Source organism: Malus sylvestris, chromosome 6 (assembly GCF_916048215.2).
Source record: "Malus sylvestris chromosome 6, drMalSylv7.2, whole genome shotgun sequence".
NCBI classification, from domain to species: Eukaryota; Viridiplantae; Streptophyta; class Magnoliopsida; order Rosales; family Rosaceae; genus Malus; species Malus sylvestris.
In genome coordinates this window covers 20,283,156-20,309,760 of record NC_062265.1, presented here as the reverse complement: position 1 = coordinate 20,309,760, position 26,605 = coordinate 20,283,156, and the positions used below count along the sequence as shown (strand labels likewise).

General features: G+C 37.1%; 3 protein-coding genes across 4 annotated transcripts; all 3 read right to left on the bottom strand.

Annotated features, from left to right (window-relative positions):
- Positions 1 to 312: 312 nt before the first annotated feature.
- Positions 313 to 14,846, bottom strand: LOC126624935 (signal peptide peptidase-like 2). Of its 2 annotated transcripts, XM_050293983.1 has the most exons (15): positions 14,507 to 14,846; positions 13,647 to 13,805; positions 13,424 to 13,535; positions 12,975 to 13,094; positions 12,589 to 12,740; positions 12,291 to 12,473; positions 12,031 to 12,065; positions 11,447 to 11,603; positions 11,254 to 11,307; positions 10,674 to 10,766; positions 10,408 to 10,550; positions 10,209 to 10,279; positions 10,031 to 10,114; positions 9,794 to 9,811; positions 313 to 428 (listed from the first exon to the last, which is right to left on the bottom strand). In XM_050293983.1, the coding sequence occupies exons 1-15, from the start codon at positions 14,654 to 14,656 to the stop codon at positions 328 to 330; spliced, it is 1,632 nt and encodes a 543-aa protein (XP_050149940.1). In that variant the 5' UTR covers positions 14,657 to 14,846; the 3' UTR covers positions 313 to 327. The 2 variants fall into 2 exon arrangements, with proteins under 2 accessions (XP_050149940.1, XP_050149939.1); XM_050293982.1 differs by lacking the exon at positions 313 to 428 and having other exon boundaries at positions 9,533 to 9,811; positions 14,507 to 14,845.
- Positions 14,847 to 16,077: 1,231 nt separating this feature from the next.
- On the bottom strand, positions 16,078 to 18,788 carry LOC126625187 (uncharacterized). Its single transcript, XM_050294265.1, has 2 exons — positions 18,634 to 18,788; positions 16,078 to 17,947 (listed from the first exon to the last, which is right to left on the bottom strand). The coding sequence occupies exon 2, from the start codon at positions 17,813 to 17,815 to the stop codon at positions 16,454 to 16,456; it is 1,362 nt and encodes a 453-aa protein (XP_050150222.1). The 5' UTR covers positions 17,816 to 17,947; positions 18,634 to 18,788; the 3' UTR covers positions 16,078 to 16,453.
- Positions 18,789 to 19,637: 849 nt separating this feature from the next.
- LOC126626780 (UDP-N-acetylmuramoyl-L-alanyl-D-glutamate--2,6-diaminopimelate ligase MurE homolog, chloroplastic-like) lies at positions 19,638 to 23,797 on the bottom strand. The gene is made up of 6 exons (XM_050296175.1): positions 21,877 to 23,797; positions 21,433 to 21,549; positions 21,023 to 21,198; positions 20,361 to 20,506; positions 19,908 to 20,111; positions 19,638 to 19,817 (listed from the first exon to the last, which is right to left on the bottom strand). The coding sequence occupies exons 1-5, from the start codon at positions 23,720 to 23,722 to the stop codon at positions 20,093 to 20,095; spliced, it is 2,304 nt and encodes a 767-aa protein (XP_050152132.1). The 5' UTR covers positions 23,723 to 23,797; the 3' UTR covers positions 19,638 to 19,817; positions 19,908 to 20,092.
- Positions 23,798 to 26,605: the final 2,808 nt, after the last annotated feature.

Genomic DNA, 26,605 nt, shown 5'->3' with positions numbered 1-26,605 from the left:
GTGGCCGTTGGGCTTCACACGTGGACAACCCTGCTCTGATACCAGGATGAAATTGAGGTTCCACCATAAAACCAATTGACAATATGAAGAGTAGCCCAAGATCATATAAGCATATAGCAAACCTTGTCTCTCACTGATGTGGGACAACTTTCAACACAAACGAACGTGATTATAGTTAAGAGAGCGCCCTCGTTCAATTTAAAGAGCAATAAGCTTACTGACAAGATTACCAAATTAATCGAAGCTCGTCGGTTCTTTACCAGATTTCTACTAATTAAACAATGCCAACACTAAAATATCATACAAGAAAATGGTTTCTAGTTACTTTTATTCGTTCACTTCGTGACTACCTTCAAGCTCAATATGTGGGCAGGGCCATTCCGGTTCTCCTCTAGACCACAGAATCTGTAAGTCACCTCTCTTCTTACCTAATGTCAGCAAAGTGCCTGCATTGGAGTGTAAATTTTGATCAGTTTAACTTAAAACCACACCATCTAGCATCCCAATATTATACGGAAACAAAGTATCCGCACTGGTTCTTGATCGCTTGATAAGAGAAAAACTATTGCACGTGTGATGCCCTTCGGTTTTATTCATGTGTTTAAACTTTCAATGGCAAAGTGCATTGGACTAGGTTTACGGTGAACGAGAAAGAAAGGGATTTACCACGTGTAAATGGAACAATGTAAAGAAGTGCGGGTTGGCCATGAACCAGGAGTCTCTCCTGAGCACTTCCCTAGGGATCCCGCAATCTTATCCGTTCATTTTATATCGTGCGGTCAGTTTTCGTTAGGTACTATTCATATTTGAATTTTAAAATTTTAATTTTAAATCATTTCTGACCGCACGATATACGATGAACGGGTATGATTGTAGGATCCCTAGGGAAGTGCTCAGGAGAGACTCCTGGTTCGGTTGGCCATGCCCATCCATCAAGTTTAATGCCACATATGTGATGAGAAGACCTGCCAAAGAATGTGAAACATCATGTTTTTCTTCCGGGAAACACGTCTATAACCTAAAAGTAGCTGTCGAAAAACGCTCTTCATTATATCTTACCTAATCCATAAGCAATCATTGCCCAAATGATGTATCCATAAGACAAAAGCATAGGTGCTTAAAATGGTATTGAGTATACTGAACAATGATCAAGGCTTAATATTAATATGGACTACACATTTCAATTGTTGTGCTTTTTTAAATTGCATACCTATACAAAGGTTCAAGTACAGAATGTTCTAACATACATGTCATGTAAAAATTAGGCGAATACTTAGACAGAAATAGAAATAGGTTAATACTTATATAATTTATACTTCAAATATTTATAGAAAATTGTTATTGGCACTCTAAAAATCTAAATAATGATTATGGAGGTTGTTAAGTTCATGACGGACTTCTGAGGTAGACGTATTCTGATTTGTCTTGCTCCAATCTTAGAAAATCATGGTTCCACATTTCTCTTCAATCCATTGTGTTTAAGTTGAAACTCCCTCCAATGTAAATTAAAGTAACATTGTTTGTATTAAAAAATTAAAAAAATAAAAATAAAAATAAAATAAAATAAAACTTGAGAAGTTGGCAAGGCTTCCCGTGCATGGGTTTGGCCTTTCATTGGAGCCTACTCTATTAGACGTGTCTAGGGTTTTTTACTCTTAAGTTAGCTTGGTATATCAATAAGGTTCTAAAAAAAAACTGGGTACTTGTTGGGTGGCGGGCAGTAGCTCAGGCAGGGTTTGATGGATGTGTTATCCACACACCCCTTTTTACTTGTCACACACCTTTTGTTAATTTATACTAGCATTTGTCTACAAACTTTGTGTGTATGAACACATTCTTTTAGAAAATGAGAAGAGAGAGAGAGAGAGAGAGAGAGAGAGAGAGAGAGAGAGAGAGAGAGAGAGAGAGAGAGAGAGAGAGAGAGAGAATGTGGAGGGAGTGGGAGGTTTTTTTTTTTATAGATATTTTAACATCACCTGTAGGTGAGGCTTCAATAAAAAAAGAGTGAGAATTGTTAAACCCACCCCGTTGTCTTATTTCACCACCCACGTTATATTTACACCCATTATAAAAAGTTAAAAAATTAAAATGTTATTTTCCCACCCACTATTATTCCTAAAATAGCCCTATATATAATTAGAGATAAATTTCTTTAAAAAAAAAAAGAAAATAAACAAACCTTCTAAAAATAGGAAAAAAAAAAGAAAAAAAAACCATGTTTCCTTTCCAAATTCCAATTTGAGTGTCCTTTTCGAGATGCATACCAATTTGAGTGTCCTTTCCAAATTTTCCCTAACCTAATTAAAACAATTCCAACGAATTCTAGGAATTCTCATAGGAAAACATGAAACAAATTGTACCCTAATCTAATGCAATTTCAAATAAAAAGTCACAAAGCTATGCTTCAATTATTCATGTCGACAAATCAAGATGGTCCACATAAAATTATCTTTTACATGTTCGACGGAAACATAGTCATCTACTTGTTCCATAGAAATGTCATCTTCTAAATTCATTCTTTTTGCTTTCTCTGAATGATTTTGCTTTCTCTGAATGAAAGGGGATGAAAAGGATGAGTTAGGGTTTATGGGAGACAAATTTTCTAAACTTTTCTTTTCTTTTCTTTTTTTATAAAAAAAAATTAATGCAAAAAGGAGTAAGTAAGGTCCCTATTAGTCATTTTACAAATGGATAAATTTGTAATTAAAAAATTCATAAAAAGGTGGGGGGGGAAATAAGACACCGGGGTGGGTTTAACAGTTCTCACTCTTTTTTTATTGAAGCCTCACCTACAGGTGATGTTAAAATATCTAAAAAAAAAAAAAACCTCCCACTCCCTCCACGTTCTCTCTCTCTCTCTCTCTCTCTCTCTCTCTCTCTCTCTCTCTCCTTCTCATTTTCTAAAAGAATGTGTTCATACACACAAAGTTTGTAGACAAATGCTAGTATAAATTAACAAAAGGTGTGTGACAAGTAAAAAGGGGTGTGTGGATAACACATCTATCAAACCCTGCCTGAGCTACTGCCCGCCACCCAACAAGTACCCAGTTTTTTTTTAGAACCTTATTGATATACCAAGCTAACTTAAGAGTAATGCCCATCATTTTTTTTTTTTTTTTTGGTGTGATAGAAGACTAAGTTGTCTTTTCACCCTTTTTTTGTTAACAAAGAGAGTTTCATTCATTAATAGAGATTATTTAATCTTCTTTAATTCAGTTGATCCGACGGTCACAAATTAAGATGGTGTGTATGAAGTAACACACCCCTAAATTTATTATAGGGATACTTTGGATGTGGTCTCTAATCCTTAACATTCTTTGACTAAAACCTTAATGGTATTCAAAGTTTGATTAATGTCTCTTGACTTTGTACACCTCATTATATTACAATTAATATTGATATTTTTATAGTTTTGACATTAATTGTTTGATATTTTATGAGATTAAGAATCCTATAAATTTAAAATCCCTCATTATAATACTATTAGAAACGGTTACAATAAAAAAATTCAAACATATTGATTGAATAAATGGATAAAAACTATGTAAAAATAAGAAATAATAAATAGCAAAAGAATGTATCCATAGTGTTAAAAAAATTGGTACATTTCACATATAACAAAGTGGTACATTAATAAAGAAGAATGGGTACATTATAAATAAATTAGGGTGCATGTAAAAGATTAAAAAATTATTAGTACAAATGAATTTTTAAAAATTATAGGCTCTAAAAGAAATTAATACATGGGTACATAAAACTAAAAAGAAAATACTACAAATTTTAAAAAATGTTGCAAATTAAAAGTGGGTACAAACGAAAAAATATAAATACATGATACAAAGTTTAGGCATAAAACATAAATATACCATATGTAATTTTTCTATCATTAATTAAATATACAATGTCACGCGACGGTATAAATGACACACCCCGATCCAGAGGATCAAAGCGCGTTGGCCGTCACGTGAGCGTGACGTAACCAAAAGTGCGACACGGAAGCAAAACAATAGACAGAAATAAGAAGGAATATAAACCAATCTCTAGCAGAACAACCTACTAGAATAAAAGGATAAGTTATAAGGTAAACACATAAATTCAGAGCATAGGTCTAAGTGCAGTCAAGTAGGACCATAATAAAAGGTACAACACCCGCAGGTGAGTCCTACATGAAGAGCGTCTGTCAGAATGCCGAAAAGACCTCGAGAGCCACCAACAGCTAACTAGAACCTGGAGGGGCGCAAAACAAAGATGAGTGGGTCAGTAAAACCAAAGATTTTCCAAAACATTTCATTTAAAACATTTATAACCCCTCACTGTAAAACATGTATACTTTCCCAGAAAATAGTATATAAACATATATATACACATATCATCAAAACTCAGCTCACATCCATCAATAAACATCTCAGAAAGGATATGCTATGCCATGCCAAAATATAATCAGAATGCATCAATATCAATCAGGTGAAATAATAAATCAACCGGAGACCCTACAATGGTCTTGTACGGCTGATTCTAAAGCTCAACATCCCACTCTGCCGGAGTCACCACAGTGACCTATACGGCCCAACTCTGCACGTCACTCGGAACTACATATGGTAGTCTGTACGATGAAAGGTGTATAAATATGCTCTAGTGCTTCTCTCATCAATCATCGGCGCGCATAACTAAGGTCACCCACTAGTCGGAATCACATCTAGTGATCTATACGACTAGCATGTTGGAACCCTCACATGGTCTGTACGACATCCACCTACTTGGATCTAAGACGAGCGTGCGGTGTGGTGAATAATAATATAAGCACTAACACCTAGGGTGCAGGTTATGAGCTTTCAACGCAATTCACATAAAATAACTCATCTGAATAATATAAAAACTCACATGTGCGTCCACTGCGTCAATTCACATATATATGCATCAATTATCAAACTAAATATCTCAACAATTGCATGCATGGCAATTTAAATCATAATTTTCAAATAAACGCATTTTCTGGGAAAAACAATGGTATATAGGTAACACGAAAACAAAACTGCCCACTCACTGATAAGTCGATGGGTCGTAACCCCCGTGACGTCCCTGGATGCGCTCGTCCTCGGGATAGGTGTCACCTATATGCGAAACAACTATAAAAACGTTAATTTAAACACATAACCAATAATTCGAAATAACTTCTCATACGATGCTCAATTTGGGTATATGAATATACCACATCGACCTACTCGACGTCACGGACGTCGAGAAATTTTTAGATAAATTTTTGGAGGCCGCACGTGCCCCCACGCGCCAGGACAGGCAAGGGGACACGCGCCCCCACGCGCATCATCCCTAACCTTGGTTCGTCAAACTGGTTTTTCTGGCGGCCGGTTTCCGGCCAAACTTCAAATGCCTTTTTCTCCTTCGTTTCTCAACCATTTTCTTCGTATTTTATACCAAAATGAAGCCCCAAACATGTAGAATCACGATACACTACTTTTAAGCTCCAAAAACAACTAAATCTCATCGGAAAAATCCAAGAAAAACCGGCCAAAATCAAACCTCGTGATCCCGACGTCCAAATCCTTCAAACGAAGCACTCTGAGCTTCCTTGGGACCTCACTAAGCTCACTATAAGCTTAGAATTCCCTGAAACACAACATTTCATGTGTACATGAACAATGACCAAAAATGAGGGGTTCGGGTTCACGTGAAATCGAAGGTTTCACCATCTAAAATTAGTACCATTCAACTCAGGACGACGAAAGGATGAAGAATCTTACCTCAATAGCTTCGATCCATGAAGTTTTGAATGGTTTTGGGTGTGGCCCGTACGATATGGGTGTGAGAGAGAGAGAGAGAGAGAGAGAGTGTCGTGAGGGAGGAGAGAGAGAGAGCTACGGGATGAGGGAGAGAACAGGGAGTGTGAGGTGTTCACACTAAATCCTCACCATCCATCCATCAAATTCCCTAACCACAATAATTACAAAACTAAAAATTTTAATCCAAAACTTATAAAATTAATCCAAATAAAGTCACACCCGCGTACCTTAATACCCGCTAAGGGTAAATCCGTCGTTTCACGTCCCCGACATTAAAAGTTTCGGCACGGGCTGTGACAATAAATATGGGTGCAAACACAAATAAAACTTTAAAAAATATGGGCACAAAAAGAAACTAATATATGGGTACAAATTAAAAATGAAAAAAAAATTTGGTACAAACTAAAAATACAAATATATGATAAAAAATGTAGCCATGAATATAAATATACTAATTGTAACATTTTTAACACTAAAGGAATATATTTAAAAATAAAAAATATTTTATTATTCAAATAATTAATGATGTTATTAATACCCAAGGACCTTGATCAAAAATTGAAAATGAATAAGATTTTAATCAATGAAGTAGCAAAAAGAATGATGTAAACCTAATTTCTCCTTTATTATATAACAATAAAAATATATAAATAGGCGACTACTTAGAAGGTTTATACTTCAAATATATACATAATAAATTGTTACTGGTACTCTACAAATCTAAACAATTGAATCAATAATGAACATGTATTGCAAGTTATTTTGCAAGAAACAAAACTCCAAAGTTATTTTACATCTTTAAACCCTTTAACCTAAAAAAAAAATAAATACGCCTAATCGCTTCCTAGAGACTTCATCGATTTTTTTAAGGGAATTTTAAAGAAACACTCTTGGTACTGTTCACTTTTAACGAAAAACCACATTTTTACCTTTTCTTGGTACTATTCACTACACCTTTATTTATTATTTTTCATTAAAATTTTTGTTTTGAACTTTTCGTTAGTTTTCCTCTTTTAAATGCTGAAGTCCTAATCAGAATGCCCACCCACCCTTCGCTTAGCGCCTAAACCGCTTTTCCGAACATTGTATTAAGAAGATACTCCCGATAAATGCGGACCAAATGCATTGATAGAATTAGAGGGAATTAGATCCTCTCCTAAGCCCAAGGAGAGGATCCTCCTAACCAAAGAATGTGAGCCGTTAAATTTTTATCCAACGGCTACAACAAATAAGGATTTCTTTAAAGTTATAATAATTATAACCGTTGAATGAAAATTTAACGGTCCACATTCTTTGATAAGGAGAATCCTCTCCTTGGACTTAGGAGAGGATCCAATTCCGAATTATAGGAGATGATATTCTTTTAAAATGGTGTTAGGTACAATGCACCGCAGGCCAACGTGTTAAGAAACGGTATACATCCGTGTCTGTTGCTACTTTTTGAAAATTGTTAAGCATATATTGTTTTCAAAGAGAATCCAACGGTTCTGAAGATGTACATGTGTTTCAATGCACATGTGTAGTGGATTATCATTTGGTCTGCCATAAAATTTAAAAGATTTCGGAGTTGAAGAAGCAAAAAGTTCAACTTATCCCAACCCCAACCCCAAAGGGAGACCAATTCAGCTAGGTCTCATTTTATAGACGTGTCGAATTCAAATATTTTTTGCTTTTTTTAATGTAATGTAAAATAATAACCTGAACGATTTTCTAAATCAAATTCAATTCCTTTGTTCAAAACTTATCATATTTAGATATTTATAGCACATTCAATATTTATTAACTTACCATCAGAAATTATATATTCATACAAAAGTAACCTACTTTTTTGTGCTCCAATCATATTAATGGATAAAAACAAATTCAATTTAAATTTTTATACATAAAAATTTAACAACAAATAAAAAACAATTTATAAAAAAAAAAAACTAACGAAAAGTCCAAAAAAACTTCATAATTATTCTAACCTAATTAATATTCAAAAATTACAATTAAAAGCCAAAGACTAGAGTTAGTTTTTGATCTTATACATGATTTTATTCTAGGAGTAAAGGATTGGAGGAGTGCAGCAGACATGGTTTGTCAAGCATTATCATAGACTCTGATGCTCGTGAATTTATTAGGATGATAAGGAAGGAGTTTGGTGCTGATGCTCCTGAATTTATTTGGGCTATTACAAATGATGTGGGGTCTATTTCGTTCGAGTTTGTTCGCTAATAAAGCAATATTCTGGGCAACGTTTATTCAAAAAATTATAAGTTTTTTAAATGAGATTGTATTAGTTTTGAAATTTATTTTAATATCTTAGTTGAGGAGGTAAACATTTCAATTAAAATATAATAAAGTCTTTTCAAGAGAATAAAAAAAGGATCGGAATAGATTTTTTTAATTAAAAAATCCTCTGTCAAAATAGTGCTGTCAGCCAAGGTTGCGTGTTCGAAAGATATTTTGTAATTGGGATATTTTGCAATGCTGAGCTACTAACCTGATTCACACACACACACACACACACACACACATATATATACATATATGTGTGTATATATATATATATATGTATGTATCAACGCTCCTCATCAAATAACACAAATCCCTCAAATAGAACGAGGATAGTTTTTGATACAATTTTCCTTGTTCTTGCTTTAATATGGCACTTGCCCTCTCTCTTTTGAATGCAACCCCTAAGACATACACAGCATTCATCGAAGCACTACGAGCCCGACTCACAGCCGGACGACCCACATCACATGGTATACCGGTGCTGCCCCGAAGAGAAGACGTGCCAGACGCGCAGCGCTTTCTTTATGTTGATCTCACCAACTATAACGGCGACACCATCAGGGTCGCCATCGATGTAGTAAACGTTTATGTGGTGGGATATCGTTCTGGTAATAAATCCTACATACTTGCAAATAACGCTGAAAATCCGGCTCCAACGAACATACTATTCCCCACCGCCCCCGGCGCCGCGCAGTCCACGCGGACTATGCTGCCCTTCACCGGAGACTACCCCGCACTTGGAGCATATGCACGACGTACAGCGCAACCGAGTGCATCAGGTGCTCGTAACCCAGGGTCACGTATACATGAGGATATACCTATGCTTGAGCAAATTCCTCTGGGACGCAATGAACTCGATAACGCCATCAGTAAGTTGCACTATGCGGCATCCCACTCAGACCAAGCCGCAGCGTTTATTGTGATCATTCAGATGGTCTCGGAAGCGGCAAGGTTCCGGTACATTGAGAGTCAAGTCGGCACTAGAATGGGGATAGACAACCCTCCTTATATACCAGACCCTGCGATGCGGAGCCTGGAAACCAATTGGTCTGCTCTGTCGGAGCAGATCCAGAAGGTACCGGCCAATGGAAAACGCTTCAATAGGCCTATTCAGCTCACAACTGTCAACAATCGTCCCTTCGTAGTTGACAGTGTTGAAGCAGACATGGTTCAGCGGCGGGGCATCGCGATGCTCCTCTACGCGAGATAGGTGCAAACCCTTGACCTCCAGTGAGACCGCTGGACATCGTCACCGTCATGATGAATTCTAATATTTATCGTCGTTTGTACCCTTTATATGTCTTTTGCACTTCTGTTGTTGCTTGGTTGAAAGTACATATGATTTCGAAGTTTCTATAGGTTCCTTGCTTATGTCAATAAAACTCAGCAAAATTGCTATCCATCTTGCTTTACCATTCATCAAGTTGACAATCGACGATGCTGAATGAACGCGGTTATTGGTAAGAGAGCGCCCTCGTTCAATTTAATGAGCAATAAACTTGCATCCAACATTACCAAATTAGGCGAAGCTCTTGTCGGATCTTTACCAGATTTCTTGTAATTATACAATGCCAACACTAAAATATCATACACGAAAATGGTTTCTAATTACTTTTATTCGTTCACTTCGTGACTGCCTTCAAGCTCAATATGTGGGCAGGGCCATTCCGGTTCTCCTCTAGACCACAGAATCCGCAAGTCACCTCTCTTCTTACCTAATGTCAACAAAGTGCCTGCATTGGAGTGTAAATTTTGATCAGTTTAACTTAAAACCACACCATCTAGCATCCCAATATTATACGGAAATAAAGTATCCGCACTGGTTCTTGATCGCTTGATAAGAGAGAACCATTGCACGTGTGATGCCCTTCGTTTTTATTCATGTGTTTAAACTTTAAATGGCAAAGTGCATTGGACTAGGTTTATGGTGAACGAGAAAGAAAGGGATTTACCTAGTGTAAATGGAACAATGTAAAGAAGTGCTGGTTGGCCATGCCCATCCATCAAGTTTAATGCCACATACGTGATGAGAAGACCTGCCAAAGAATGTGAAACATCATGTTTTTCTTCCGGGAAACACGTCTAAAACCTTAAAGTAGCTGTCGAGAAACTCTCTTTATTATATCTTACCTAATCCATAAGCAATCATTGCCCAAATGAAGTATCCAGCACGGAGAGTCTTATTTGCCAACCAATCATACCTGGAAAAACCATTAATAGTCGTAAATTTATTGTTCCACTGCATATAAACAGCGCCAAGATTTGACACATGGAGAAATGCTGATAACAAGTCTTTTTGCAAATTGGGGATAGGACGTAGAGATTAAACCTGAGCGAGAATGCTACAAGCAGGCCTGGTAATAGGATGTCACCAAATCCTATGATGCTGAAACCACCCCATGGGTCGAACATGCGTGGGATCTTTAGTAGCATTGGAATACCATCCTCTCCACTTTTGTCACCACGAGCTACCTGTAAAAGGGAGACCAAGCCGTTAAAATGATTCTCAGGCATTTCAAATCCTTCAAAAATGAAATGTTTATATCATATGGGCTTTAAATGAAGCAAGTAGAGAAACATGCAAGGATCACTTACCACAATCATCACGCTTTCATGGAACAACTTCTTCGAAACAAACACCCAAAATATGTCATACAAGAAGGCACAACTGAGGAGGACCGTACCCACCTAATTAACAAAACTACCTCTCATCAGTTTCTAGGAACGCTTACGCATGTATATTATATACTATCCGGTATCTTCTCATTAAAGCTTTTGAGATTAACAGCTACCATCCAATGTCAAAAGACAAGTGTTTTTTTTTTATCAACTTTTGGAATGACTAGACAATGTTAAGGAAGAAATACACACATCTGAAATTCCTGATTCAGTAGAGTAGAGACACCATAGCAAATCAAAAAGAAGAATACGTGTAAATACTTGAAGTCAATCAAATTCCAGTAGAAATTTTCAAATGCAGAGATATTCAGCTGCACACGTGGACACCCTGTACTTTAAATGCTACAACCCCATAATTACAGTCAATTAGTTCCACAAATGAGCAGTGATTTAGAGTGTTTGGAAAACGAATTGCCTACTATGTTTTTACCAACCACAAAATAATTTCGGGCCAAAATGAGGAATACCAGTAAAACATACAAGTTCGAAGTATTACCTTCAGATTAGGTATTCGAACAATTTGAAGAACTGTGATTATCAATGCGATTCCCTGATCAAAGATTCATTAAAATTAAGGCCACCATTAGTTTAGACAAAATCTATACTGCATGGCTTTAAGTTCAAGAAAGAAGGGGCAAAATCTATGATGCCATTGGGAAAAATTCTTTTGATAGGACAAATAATCTTACAAGTATATCTTGACCAATCCAGGCAAAGGAAAGGTTGCGATAAACTCCCCAAAGAACAGCAAATGTTATGCAGAACGGAGAAACAGCTAAAGTTAGGTATGAGACTGCTCCCAAGATAGGTACTTTAACGTACAATTCTCCAGTACGTTTGAACCACCTGCGAAAATGTATAATTAGTTTAAGACCTTAAAGCAAGTTAACACTGGGTGACTCATTCAATGTACACTGCCACTGCCACCAGTTTTCTGGTCTGACTTTACTGAAATGATTTAGTCAAATTAAACTAGAACTCGAGATTGTGTCTTGAATAATGTTCTAGAAAATATTCAGAGAATCAGAATATCAGAAGAATAACAACTTCCCAATAATCTTATGATAAACCATCCCCAGATAAAAGGGACATAAAGAAGCATCCCGTTAAAATTTTGATTTGCCCACATGCATACAGCCACACAGAGACACTGAAAAATAAATAGACAAAAACTGATAGCCTGCAAGCGCACTGTTCACTAGTCAGGTGACCAAAAGGAGAGTCATAATAAAGTGTCAGAGATTGTTTCAATAAGAGATGAAATAAACTGTACCTCAACAACAATGCAACCAAGCAAGTTTGCAATCCCTGGATATAAATATTGATGAAGTTAGATATAATCATTCGATAAAGAAATAAGCACAAAAATATATAATGTCAAATACGTTAACATTACAAAACTACAGCCTGCACAACTTCAGAATGTAAATGTTTACTGTGCAGGGAACTTGAGAGATAAATGCTTTGTGTAAGTATATAAGTGACCATGCAGAGGTATATTGTATCGCTATTTAGAAATGGGAGGACTCATACCTCTACACCACCTATGCAGAAAAGAACCACCAAAAGCACGACGAACCAGGATGACATAAGCTTGTACAGTATAACCAAGAAGCATGAAGCAATAACAACAAACAAGACTGCTGATGTTGTGCTGATGTCTACTACACTAGCACCTAAAGGAGTTTTGGCACATGGGATTTCATCAGCAGCATCCTACAAGACAAGATAATGTTGAAGTCAATACTTACAACGAACTGTCAGTAGAACAACACTCTGCAAGGGAACGTATAAACCTACAACTATTTAGCTAAGGTTGGGAAAAGGAGACCTTTAATAGCCTTTCATGTTCAATAGCTGCTTCTCTGGCACTCCATGCAGACCAAAAGGATGCACACAAGATGGTGCCGACTGCCATCAACCATAAAAATACTTCTGCAATGTCAACTACAGGACGCTTTGGAGAGTACAGCTGCACAGACACTGCAGAGAGCCTACAATTAGAAAGCTATCCGGTAAAGGTATTAGGTACAAATGTATAGTATACCCAACAAAAGTTCTAAAATTATTTGCAACCTGAAACCTGAGTGGAAAGTACAAACAGATGAGGCAAATGGATAAGCAAGGTATAGAATAAGAAACCAAAAAAAACCCATACCCAGAGAACTGTTACAAACTTTTGTAGCTTAGAAATTACCTGAGGGTAAAGAACCTTACCCAATGAATTGCTCATTAACATCTTTTCCAAGGTCGAACCCGCATCCTGTGGGAGCATGACTGTTGGTATGTGAATATCTAGAGCAGTTTCATCTGGCTCACACACCATCTTGTAAAGTTCTGCAAAAAAAAAAAAAGAGACAAGTTTGATATGAAATGAAAATGGTTGTAATGCATTTTATTTCCGCTTGTTACATTTCCATGTTTCAACCATCATACATACCAAATTAAAATCTCGAAAACTAGTCTCTAGATGATAGTTTCAATCTCTCTAAGCAGTACAACAAGAATACACACACACACACACACACACACACTCGCAGATAAAATATTTAGATACTCAAGCTTTCTGAACGCATCATTGCTACATAATGCTACACATCAGCTTTCTGAACGCATCATTGCTACATAATGCTACACATCATACTGCAGAAACATAAAATTCTTACCCTTCTGGTTATTTATAATGAGGACAGCAGAAGCATTGGCAGCTTGGGCAATATTTGCCTTAGTTGTGAATTTGCATTGGCCTCGGTCAACCATGATGACATCTCCAGTAAGCTAAACAAAAGCAAAAAAGCAAAATGTGAAATTGATGTTGACAAACCTATAATGTATATGTTTGATACGTGTGACCATGAATGTCAAGATAATATAGTTTAAACATAAAACCTTCTTTTTTGGTTTGCTGCAACAATCGCGAGGATCAGAAAGAACAAGGCGAGTTTGCTGTGCATTTTTCTCCTTTGAAACAATCGTAGTTCCAAATCTAGCACCCACACCAACAAACTCATTTGCCTCAACTCCATCAATCCAAGTTTGAACTTTTACCTGCAAAACAGTTTGTGACAGAGCAGTAATCATATATACATAGCAATATAAATTGCTAAAAGGTCGTTTATTTTGCATGATCCCTCCAGGAAAAAAAAACACTTCAATGAACCCGATTGACACCAACTTTCCTTAAAACCAGATACGAACTATCAAGTTGAAAAAACAAATGAATTTTATGGAAACAACGGTATATGTCCCACAGCCAATAACAGCTGACCACAAGTCTACATAATCACTATCAATTTAAAACAGGAAACGAAATATAATTAAAAAAAAATAGAAAAGGAAACATTATTATGAGCCAAAACCCAAAAGAACGGAGAGTTTATCCATCCATAATGTCTCCATATATAAGTAGGAGCAGGATGCCGAAACAGGGAGGATATAGAAACTTATTCAACAGTCACTTATGTTGTTCGTATCAATTTCAGTAAAATCAAACAACAACAAACACCCAATTCCAATCCATAAACAACCTAAACAAAGAAAATTCAATACTTTTAACTTCATGGGGGTAAATTAACAGCTCCAAATTAACCAAAGATGGGAACTTTTAATCGGATAAATATACAAATGAACCAATTTTACACAAAACCCATGACCATAAAAAGCAAAACTCATTATCCAAAACAAACAAAAAAAAAAAAAAAAAAAAAAAAACAGAGAAGGGTTGGAGAGAAAAACCAGCATTAGATTACCAAAACGAAATTGTTCTCGCACCCGGGCTTTTTCGGAGCAGAATCGTCATCGTGCACTATATCCCCGGCAGTGACAGAGCTCGGATTACAGACCAGTAGAACAGTCAAAGCTGAAACAAAAACCAACCCACAAAGCCTCTGCAAATCCATCAGTTCTTGAACCCCTTCCGGCGATCTTTCAAGAACAACCCTTTTGGTTCTTCCTCCTCTGCATCACAGATTCGCCGAGATTGTAGACATCGAAGAAAGAGATAGAGAAAGAAAGCGGCTTTGTTTTTGGTTTTTGGGATGCTTATTGTTACCAGAAAGAAGAAGGAATCAAAGAAGTAAAATATTAGCTCAAAAAAAAAAAAAGTATTAATAAATTGCAAATTAAAAGTGTTTGGATCTACTGTGTGTTCTGTTGCAGAGTGACGTATAGTAGGACTTCTTGACATCAAAAACAGTTGTTTAGTGGGCTCGTTATTAATTTAGTAATATTTCTCGTTTCATCGTTGAAAGAAGTTCAAAGTTCCATTTTTTACATCTTCATTTCGATCCCATGCAATGAGGCAAGTTTAGACCTCGTTGTATAGGCCCACCAGAGGAAGCCTTCGTTGCCAGGTTAGCATGTCAGGACACTTAACCATGTCTAACAACGGTTAAACGTCGACAATTATGGTGAAGAAATAGTTCGTAATTCGGTCATTAGAGATGATTTACTATTTAATTTAAGCATTAAAATATCCTTAGCTCACACTATATCGATGTGACAAGATCTTATCTATCTTCTCTTTCTTGATTAATTGATGAGCTCTTTCGAGAATGACATTTGTAAGAATCAACTCTATAAATTAGTAATCATTTCCAAATTTGCAAATTTTGTCAAAGCATACTACTAATATCCTTCTGTAGATGAAGCACATTCATATTGGTAAAACCAGAAGACTGATATAGATTTCTTGTTTTTGCCGACAAGTCTTCGACATAAACGTGTTCCCACAAGGCATTCTGTTGTTTTGTTGTTGGACTTGCAAGTGGCAATGTCCATGACTCCATAGATAGAAATTGAACGCTATTAAAACAACGAAAACAAAGTTACAAATTACAAATATTTATCTTCACTTGTAGGTGAGAGACCTAAGTTCGAATTTTATGAACGATGAATTCGTTATTAATGTAAAAATTGTAATTTACAAATCAAACATAATAGAAAAGTTGAAACAAGTTGAGGATTACGTGTCCATATACCTCTATCCTCTTCCTTGACCCCACATATCTAACAGAAAATGGTTTGTCGTGAGCATCCCGCTTTTCTCTCTCAGCTTGTCTTTCTCATAATTTATAATTTGTTTGTGTGTACATTTTTTACATTTCTATTGGTTCCACATGGCATGTTTGGCGGTATTTTAGAAGCACTTTCAACAAAAGCACTTACGAGCACAAGTGGATTTCAATCTTAATGTGGGGGCGGCTAGGAACTAAGCGAAAAACAACTCGGTGGTGGTGAGGTTGAAGCAAATATTTATTTTCTGCAAAATGAATTGGGCACACCATTTTTCACCTGGATTGAAAAAATAAACAAAAAAAAATTTGCTTTGTAGAAAATTTAAACATTCATAGAACAAAATCAACGGACCCCAAATCATATCCAAATCAAGAAAACAAAATGATATCCAGAATTCTCCAAACAACCGCAGCTTGTTCTTTCCAACAGACAAATTGGGTGCAGAGGCAAAATTTTCAAGGCATATCACAGAAAAGTACCTCCTTTAGAATTAAAGAAATTTGAAAGGCAGCAGAAGTTTAGTTCAATTGTTGCCAGCTTCGGAAAAGTTAAATACAGAAAGCGCTTTCTGCAGAAGTTCGAATCCGGTCCATTGTTCAACCATGTTGCAACTTTATACTACTTTGGGAACAAATAGCCCTCTCGAAGGTCTTTGTTTTGAAATGCCTTGTAAGCTTTACTCATGGAATGTCGTAGACATTGTTCTCGAAATAGTCTTCTGATTTACTATAGCTTCCGCCGAAGAAGCTTGAAGCTCCTTCATCCACCTTTAAACTCATTATGTTCTTTTCTTCCCAGGGCAAGTATTCGGAGCTTACTTGGCCTGGAATGCTAAGACCGATATCATTACCCTGATGAAATGGAATTGGGAATCCATTTCCAGTGCTTGAACTTGGGATGCGTTGTTTATCAAGGCAATTCGCATTTCTCGACCTTATTTGAGGAAAGCTTCCATCCCTTTCTAGCTGCTCCATGTCGGATAATTTTCCACAATTTACTTTGAGCATTGGATTTACCTTCCCAGAGTTCATACCGATTTTGTTTATGTCGAATGGTGTTCCAATATAATTGCTTGATGAAGTAGTGAGCATATAGTTCTCACCGCGTGGCTTAGTTAACACGGTGGGCAATGTCAAATACATCGAAGAAGCTACTTGACTGGGATGCTGCATCAGGACGTTCTTGTCTGTGGAATAGGATTGAAAATTTGGCTTAACATGATACAAATTATCAGAACCATCTGCTGCATTGCTTTTAACACTCCTCCCTAACGATTCAAGATCACATTGTTGAGGTTTCATGCCGAACTCAAAGTTGTTCCGATAGTTAACTTGAAATTTTACTTTTTCATCCAGATGTTGCACTTGGACCGTCTCCTTCACATTGTTGTGATGGTGTGCAAATACATTCCCCTTAAAGTTGCTTTCTCGAGGCACAGGGACATTCTTCCCAAAGTTGTTTTGGTGCTGAATGTTATCCTCATTTTTTCTTTCGTTATTCACTTGTATGTTCTCTTTATAGATGGTGTTCTTCTCAAAGTTGTTTCCATGTTGTACTCGAACATTTTTCCCTCCAGAACTTCCTTCTCTCTGTTCAAGTCGCGGGGCAGCGTCATCATCCACCAGTTTTTGCATTTCCTTCCTCATCCATGAAAGCAAATTTTCTCTCGTCACTTTAAGATTCTCTAATAGGGACTCCTTGAAGATTTTAAGTTCATCCAAAGCTGCAGCAGAATTGTAAACGCCAGTTTTACTCTTTTTTCTACTATTCTTCTTACTCCTAAGGTGCACCCTTTTGCCTTTCTTTGACATGTTTTGATCTTCCCCACAAGGAATGAACATGCCAGTTTGCTGAGCTCTGCAGTTATCGACTGCTGCATCATTTGCAAGTGATATCAAACCGGAAACCAGTTTACGCTTCTCGTGAGCCGCCTCACTACTTGATTTAGAATCGTCACTTGAAGAATCATTGTCATTGTCCTTCCTCCTGAACTCCCACATTTGCTGTTTAACCTCATCACCCATCCCAAAGCTAGGCGACATCAGAGCTTTACTGATTTGCTATCATACGACTCTGAATGCTGCACTGGCTCTAGGAAAGAAGTTTGCTTGAAAAAACCGCTGGCTAGAACCGCAAGTTATCTGGCATCTTCCGTTGATTTCTTTGCTCAAATCCTACATGGAAATCAGAAACAAAGGATCAAGTTGAATGAACAAAGGGGATAACAAAATCTGAATATAGTATTCATCTTCTTTAGTAGCAGGAAATAACAATTAAACACTAACAAAGACAACCACATGATTGAAAACCAAATATGGTCCACGAATTTCCTAGCGGAAACGTTGATTGGTTTAAGAAATTGGATACAGAAATGGATTACTAGATTCAGTAACTTTGAACCACATACAAACGCAACACAATGTGACCTTGATAAGAACACCAGAGTGACTCGATCAGTCAGTCTAGCGCTACAGGGAAAATTGAAATTCAACTCCTACAAACCCAAGCCCCCCAATTTCGACCAAGTCCCAAACTTAAGCAAATAATCAAGAACAAAAGTAAATCTTGTAACACCAGAAGCTATAACAGCCCAGAAATACAAGCACAATAAGCTACCTTTTTTACACAAAACGCTAACAGTTCGTATAGTTATTAGAAATATATATATATATATATATGCAGGTTTTAACTGTCACAACATCCATGTATAAATTCAGAAGCCCAGAAACATGATCATAAAAAGCTTGAAAATTTGGCATAAAAAAGTGGAGGAATTATCAAGAGCAACATACAAATACCTACAGAATATATAAATTTTTATTCATTTTTTTCTTCATTTGTGGGATGGAAATTTTCATACCATAACATCAGTGGATGAGAATCTGATGAGACAATGAAGTTCCTATGCTCATACTTTGACAGCTCTCCAGGTGGTGGTGGTTCAGCATTAGCTTTTTGTTTTTGCATCAGAAATTCAGAATATATATCTGGCTCTCTCCAAAAGGAAAGTAAAAATGTATGTGGATTTGGGTGTAATAAATATTAATGTGTTTTTTGTCACCACATAAACTGCGTGCACTTAGACTTCTTGATTTGAATTGGGATTGTCATTAGCGTTACATATTACTTTCGTGAATTGCGAGTTTTGATTGTTGGTGTATTATGTGACTTAATTCAAAACTCTATTTTAATAATATAAAAAGCATATGGCCTTGGTAGGTAAAAGAGTTGTTTATTTTGGTAAAAGAGTTAAATGATACTCTGCACCCAAATTCACGACACTAATGCTTGTTATCTGTTTCCACCAATCCTCCTCCCTCCATTTTATGATGCCAAGAAAAGTTTGCCTTACCAAGATTTCTTTTCTTCCGCACCCCCTCCCTCTCTTATTTTGGGAGTTATTTTATTTTATTTTTCCTTTTTCGGATTTTTCCCACATAAAGTTACAACGTAAATGTGAATTGTGCTAGTTAATTAGGACAGTGTGACCACTTTGCTTGCTCAAGTTCAATTCTTTTTCATAAGATTGAATAATTTAAAATAGAATAATGTCATGCAGAAAAAGTTACAATATATATTTTTTTCCCCATTAAACTTTAGAAGAAATTTTTATGGTGCGTTTGTACATAGTTGTCTATTTTCTTAATTTCAATAGAACAGTAAATTTGAATGACAAACTTGGAAATATATTTTCATTTTTGGTAGAAATTATACTCGTGTGGAAAAGAAATTTAAAAGGAGTGGCCACGATTATATTTGATGCATTAAATTAAAATTTAATGTAAATTAATGTAGAATATCGCTTGTACTCAAAAATTAAAAATTAATGCTGATGAGAGAGAGAGAGAGAGAGAGAGAGAGAGAGAACTAACTGGACCAATCAATTGGGTTATAATTTAAATTGTGACATTGGCAAATCCAGGATCTCAGATTACATACGAGTACATTCTACATTCTACACACGCATAACCTTACAAAAATTGTCACCTAATAACCTTTCTAGGGTTAAAATACACTGCCTCAAAAGACCAACTCCTCACCAACCTGCATAAATGAAGAAAATGTTAAGATAAATCTCTCTCTCTCTCTCTCTCTCTCTAGAAATAAACGTCAATTAGTAAGTTGAATGTATACCAGTCTTAGTAACCAAGAAGCCGTTATCGACTGCCTTCGCATATAATGTACAACGTTGACTTGACCAGACAAAGGTTGATACACGGTCACATGCATTCTGGACAAAGTATCTCCTATTGTACATCAAAACAACGTGGAAGTATACCTCCGTTCACTGTAACAAAATGCACTCCTTTTATAAGAGATCAATGACTTTCAGGTAACCTGCATCAGATCAACAAAAACAAGGATTACATTCTGCACACATAACGATGATTTCTCACTTGCAAGATCTAGAACAATTGCATGTAGCTTTTCTTTAAAAAGCGTTGTTGATAAATGAGAATTATCAATCATAAATAGAAATGCTGTTTTTCAAGCCATTCTTTCCCTCATAGGGATTGCTCGGTCTTCTGGAGATGCTAAGAAACAGAGATACCCCAAGTAAATGCAAATTACGGTCAGTTAACCTACCTCCATGGAAATTCACTTGTGTCTATTCCAGCTTGGTGAAGCTCATCAACGTACTGTAACGCCTCTCGGCACTCTTCCCGGTCATCAAAGAACTCTTTTTTGCCACCTTCGATCTGATATGCTTCATGCCCTTTGCCAGCAACCACCTGCAGTAATGCAACATAATCTTAAAAAGAGCAACAAGGAGAGTCATGACAACTGGAAAACAGTTCCAGGGAGGGTAACCATATTTTGTAATTCATCTCACACGGAAAATCTATATTATAGTGGCTAGAGTAATCATAATTTGTTTGCACACGTACAAACTTATTTCTTTTTCAAAACCCTTAAGTTTCTTTGTTAGTTTTCACCACCAGCGTTCTCTCAGAATCTTTTAAGGAATACCACTTCTTCATCTTGCAAAACCAAAATACATACTAATTCTTTTATTTTTCTTAGAAGACAAAAGTAAAATAATTGCCAATTTTGAGGGGTTGCGTTTGGGATTTGAAATGACTAGATGCAGGGTACCATTGAACTCTATGTATAAGCAATAATATACCTAGAAGCAAAAAATGATACTAATTAAATCTTTTGAGAGAGTGGATAGCCATATTGTGACTTTTTTCCTGTATATGCATAAATCTTGCGTATGGAAGAGATTTGGGGCTTCATAAACTTACAACCATATCACCTTCCTCGCCCATGGCAACAGCACAACGTACGGCTACTCGTCTAATATCATGAAGGAAAAGCCTATGACCATTTGCAAGAGGTGGGTAGTAATCGTTCTCCCCGTGTTTTAAGTAATCTTGCATTGTCCATCCTACACCAGCCAACATATCATCCAAGATGTCCACTGAAACAAATGACAAGCGTAAGCTTTAGGACACCAAGACTTGACAATACAAGAGAACAATAAACATTAAACAATAGCATTTCTAGAGAGACCGGCCACAGCTAAATTTAGAGTCACACAAACATTATAGAAGTTACCCCATCTATGGATTTTTTTTTTTAAGTCGAGTAACATTTTACAACGTCAATAATAGCAAACAAATAAAAAATCAGTGTTGAGGTTTGCTATACATACATGGATCTTCATTCTTTGGATTGTCAGACGTCAGTATGGTCACGTCACTTTTATCTGTTGCAATCTTCGTCATCATGGGTCTTTTCCCTCTGTCACTCTCTCCAGGACAACCAATTACTTCACATAAAGCACAAATAATTGATCAGCAAAGAAAGAACAACTACATTTTTTCGCATAAATATTTTATTATTAGTGCTCCATAATTGGTCATCATGGGAAAAAATTATGATAAAAAGACTCTTAAACACAGAACATGAATAAGAATAGCCTTCTTACAAAATGGTTTCACCCCTACAATTTACTCAACCTAGACATCACTACTTTTTATTAACAATATTGCAGTTTTGACGTGGGCAGAGAAGTTGGATACATATTGCAAGTCTGCAGTACAGTTATGCTAACTTCATATGTGAAAATACACAAAACGAAACATAAGAAACATACCAGTAATAATCCTCCTTGAACCAAGCTCCCTTACAGAATCCAATAGCCTAGACAAGGCATCAGGAGTATGAGCATAGTCCACAATTACTCCAAAGGCCTGTTCCTCATCTATTAATTCACACCTCCCTGGAACTGCATCAACCTCTTCAATTCCTCTAACGATATCCTCCAATGGTGATCCGACTGCAATCCCAACAGCCACAGAAGCCAGTATATTGTATATATTATGTCTTCCAAGTAAGCCTGATGATATCTCCAATATACCATTTGGAGTATTGACTAGAACCTGCGTCTCAAACAAGGAAAGTTCAAACTTCAAGGGGTGAACGTCTGCATTCTTATTCTCCATGGCAAAGGTCACAACTGGAACATCTGGGTTGCCTTGTGCAATAAAGAAGGTTGCATTCGGATCATCAATGTTCACAACTTTCCTGTGCCGTTCCGGATCCACCATCCTTGAAAACAACTTAGCCTTTGCATCCCTATACTCCTCCTCAGTCTTGTGAAAATCTAAATGGTCTCTCGTTAAATTTGTGAAAACTGCTATGTCAAAGTCAACTTCATCGCACCTGGATAGAGCAAGACCATGAGAAGAAGCCTCCATGACAACGGCTTCAGCCCCATTATGGAGCATCTTAGCCATCAAATTTTGAACCAAAACAGCATCCGGGGTCGTGTTAGGTGACTCCAACTTATTATCCCCATGCACATAATATGCAACCGTACTCAACATACCGGTCCTCAATCCCATCGCTTCATACATCCCTTTTATCAAATATGCAGTTGTGGTCTTCCCATTTGTTCCCGTTATCCCAATCACTGCCATATTCTTCGACGGGTACCGATAAAACGACGCAGCCAATGCAGGTAAATCCGCATTTGTATCTTCCACAATGACCAATGCCTTACACCCCAGACTTTCCTCCATGTATATCTCTTTACTAGCTACAACAGCCACCGCACCTCTCTTAATAGCCTCACTCAAATACAAATGCCCGTCGGTCTTGCTCCCAACACAGCACACAAACAAATCACCGGCATTAACCACCCTCGAATCGTGTTGAATTCCTGTAATCTCAACCTCTAAGTCACCATAAACCGACACGGGCACCACTTTACTCTCATCCAAAAGCTCAGCCAAGCTCATTTTAAACTTCGGTTCCACAATCCTAGCCCTAGTTTTACCATAATTATCAAAATCCAAATCAAACTCCGAATTCAAACGCAAAATCCCATCTTTACCATCCAAATCACTGACCTTGGGATCGAATTTCTCCGGCCCGTCTTCCTCTTCGTCCTCGCCAACAACCCTAATCCCCTGAAGCTCCTCAATCTCCTCCAAATCCACTACCTCCTCAGGGTCCAATTCGTCAACCGCCACAATCTCTTTCTTAGGGTTTGGCTTCAGAAGCCCCTGCTTCACAAACTCCTTGCGTTTCAAGGCAATCGCCTGGTCGATGTCGCCGAACAAATCGTCCCCGGAGTTGTCGTTGATTACGGAATTGGGATTCTCCGGCGCGTCCTCCACGTCAGCAATGGCGTTGAGGAAGGTGTCCTGGTGCTTTAAGTAGTCTTCCTCTTGGAGCTTGCGGTGGCGCGAGGCCTGCCGCTGGATTTGCTGGAACTTGGACACTCCGTGGCCCGAGTCTTCCGGGGCTTCGGGCGGGTCGTCGTCGGCCGGGTCCGGGTAGTACTTGCCGTCCGGCCCGATTGCGTGGGTGGGCTTAATGGACCGGGTGGAAAGAGAGGGAATTGAGGGTTTGAGGGAAGTGAAATTGGATCTTAGAGAGAGAAAGTGAGGTTGAGGAGAGAGAAAGTTGGGGATTGAGAGGAAAGTGAAGGCCATGAGAGAGATTGAGGTTGCAGAGACAGATGAGAGAGAGTGAGAGGTTTTGGCGATGGGGAAGGGGATAGGGGTTTAGTGCTGACGTGGCGAGTGGCGGGTTTTCATTTCGCGGTTTTTGTTGTCCTTTGGATTTTAGTTTTTGGGCTTGGCGAAGTGTTTGGGCCGAAGTGAACCCTAAGAAGTTAGACATATTTTTAGGGTGGTGCTATCCACCACTCGAATGAGTTAATTTCTGTTATTTGATTTTATTATTATGGGTATAATTTCTTGTAATTATCTATCTATACTTACTATTTATTAAGAAAAGAGCTTTTGTCAACATCATTTCAAAATTTTCAATTATGTCCTCATTTTTTCAATTTTTCCCTTAATATTAAACAAAAATTATTTACTGGGGATATTTATGTCAAACTACAAAATCACTTTATTAAGAAAGTATTTTCTCACAATCCCACTTTCTCTTCATCTATCTTCTTTACAATAACTCCTATGAATTGTTGCCTATTCCGATGTGAGGTGGAGGATACTCCTTGCGGTTCAAGCTGCGAATGGACTCTTTGCCTGGAATTGGGTCTGGAATGCTTGTCGGAATGTGAGCCCAACCGTGAATGCGCTCATCAAAGTGTGGGCCCAACAGTGAATGCATACTTGCATGTGGACCTAGTCGAGATTGAACGCTTCTTTGGATGCTAAGGTGAGAGAAACCATTACCCTAGGGGCCTAAGCGAGAATGCACACTGCTAGAATGACAGGTTAATGGCTAGTTAAATGGCTGCTTACTCGGATGCTGCTGGAAAGAAACGTTGTTGCCTGCCCTTGTCCTGCTTCGTGATATCTCATCACGAGTGTGCTGAGTCTCAATGTGCTCCAAGAGCTTATTCACCAAGGTCGTTTTCTACGCAAATGCGCTTGTCAAATATGTTGAGCTGGGTGTGGGAAGATTTGTGTGCCCAACCCATTTAATGAGAGCAATCTTATCTTCTTCAGAAAAAAGTCCACGTGTCATCTCTAAGATTTTTGAGATTATTTTAGGTTCACATATGTAATTTGGGATTTATTTCAAGTGCAGCTACAAAACTAAACAAACGTAAACAAACAACCATCCCCGACATTACGTTTGTTTAGACATCTGTTACAAGAGATAGTAATTAAGAGATTCTTTATTAATATTGAATTGGTCAAAACTGAAGTGATAAAACCCTATTCTTTTTTAGTAGTGATGAAATGTGTTGGAAGAAACTTGTTCCTACACTAAATTTCCCTCAACAATCAATTGTCTCATCAAATTTGTGAAAACAACCACGTCAAAGTTAACTTTATGACACCTGGCTATAGTTAACCCACGAGAAGAAGCCTCCACGACAACAGTTTTAGTTAGGGGTGGGCGCGATGTGGTTTCGAGTGAAACCGCAACTGAAACCGAAATTTTTTGTGGTGCGGTTTTGAAGCCAAAACTGAAATGAAACCAAACCATTTGGTTCGGTTCGGTGCTGTTTCAAATGGTTTCGGTTCAGTTTTTAAGAAAAAAATGTACAATTTAAAATATGCACTTATTTACACATAAGACGGTCTTATTTTCCTCATATATTAACTACCCAAGTTATTCATAGAGTAATCCAAATAAAACTTCTAGAACTGACATCTTCAATAACCAATCTCACTCTAGTTTCAACAATATATACGAAGTTAGGATTTTGAGCAGCAATAAGCTTTCTCATACCGTCAGCCTAGGGTAGAAATAGGACCATAATGTTCCAACAAGCAAACTGGACTATGGAAAGGGAGATGGGACTTGGACTTGACCAATGAATAACATTTTGGATGTCCTTACCAACTGCAATTTCATAAAACACAAATGATATCATCAGATATCTTTTGAGAGAAAGATGACGATGAGTTTTAAGAGAGAGAGATGTATGGACTCAAATAGTGGTGCAAAATTGAACATGACTATAATGTAGTTGAACTAATTAAAACATAACATTCAATATGGTGCGGTTTTGAAAACCCAAAACCGAAACCAAACCGTTTTCTTTGCCGCAGTTCGGTTTTGAAACCGCAACCGTTTCAAAACCGCAAAACCAAACCGTTCGATGCGGTCCGATTCGATTCGTGTTTTGATTTTGATTTTCGGTTCTAAGTGCCCACCCTTAGTTTCAGCCCCATTATAGAGCATTTTAGCCATTAAATTTTGAGTCTCGCCCTCCTGGGCTTTAGGATCCAAGAAAATTATGATCATATAACACCTACTATTCGCTCTTAGTCCAATTGTAGAGGAGATATTGACAAAAAAAAAATAGATGAATGTTCTTTTAAACTTTAATTTTTTAGCTTAACCACAAATTTTTTGGACGCTAGAGTCTAAGCAAACGAGAGACTGATCAAATTTTGAACCAAAACAACATCCTGGATTTATTGCAAACACGGCGAGTGGCGGGATTGAGTAACTTCTATAGTAGAGCACTTATCCTCACACTCATTATAACAAGGAAAAATTAGTATCCAGTCCCTAATTACTAATGTTTATTGACTGAAGTCTTATTAGTTTTCAGATTTTGATCCAAGTGCCTAGCATTAATGTAATAATGAATTTACATAACAGTTACATAATTTTTTAAAATAAAAATTAATAATTGATTTAGAATTTTAATACTCACACCTTTATTAAACTCCTAACTAAGTTTCAATTCAAAACATTTCCAAAATAAATAAATAAATTAGAATAAGTTTGTACTCATTAGCTTCTTTAAAAAATGTTTTCAATTTTTTAATCTTATATGTACTCATTCATGTAATTTTTTCGAACTTTTTTTTTCAGAATCAATTTTTTTCCAAACCGAAGCCAAAAAAAGAAAAGAAAAGAAGATATTAGGCATAATAACA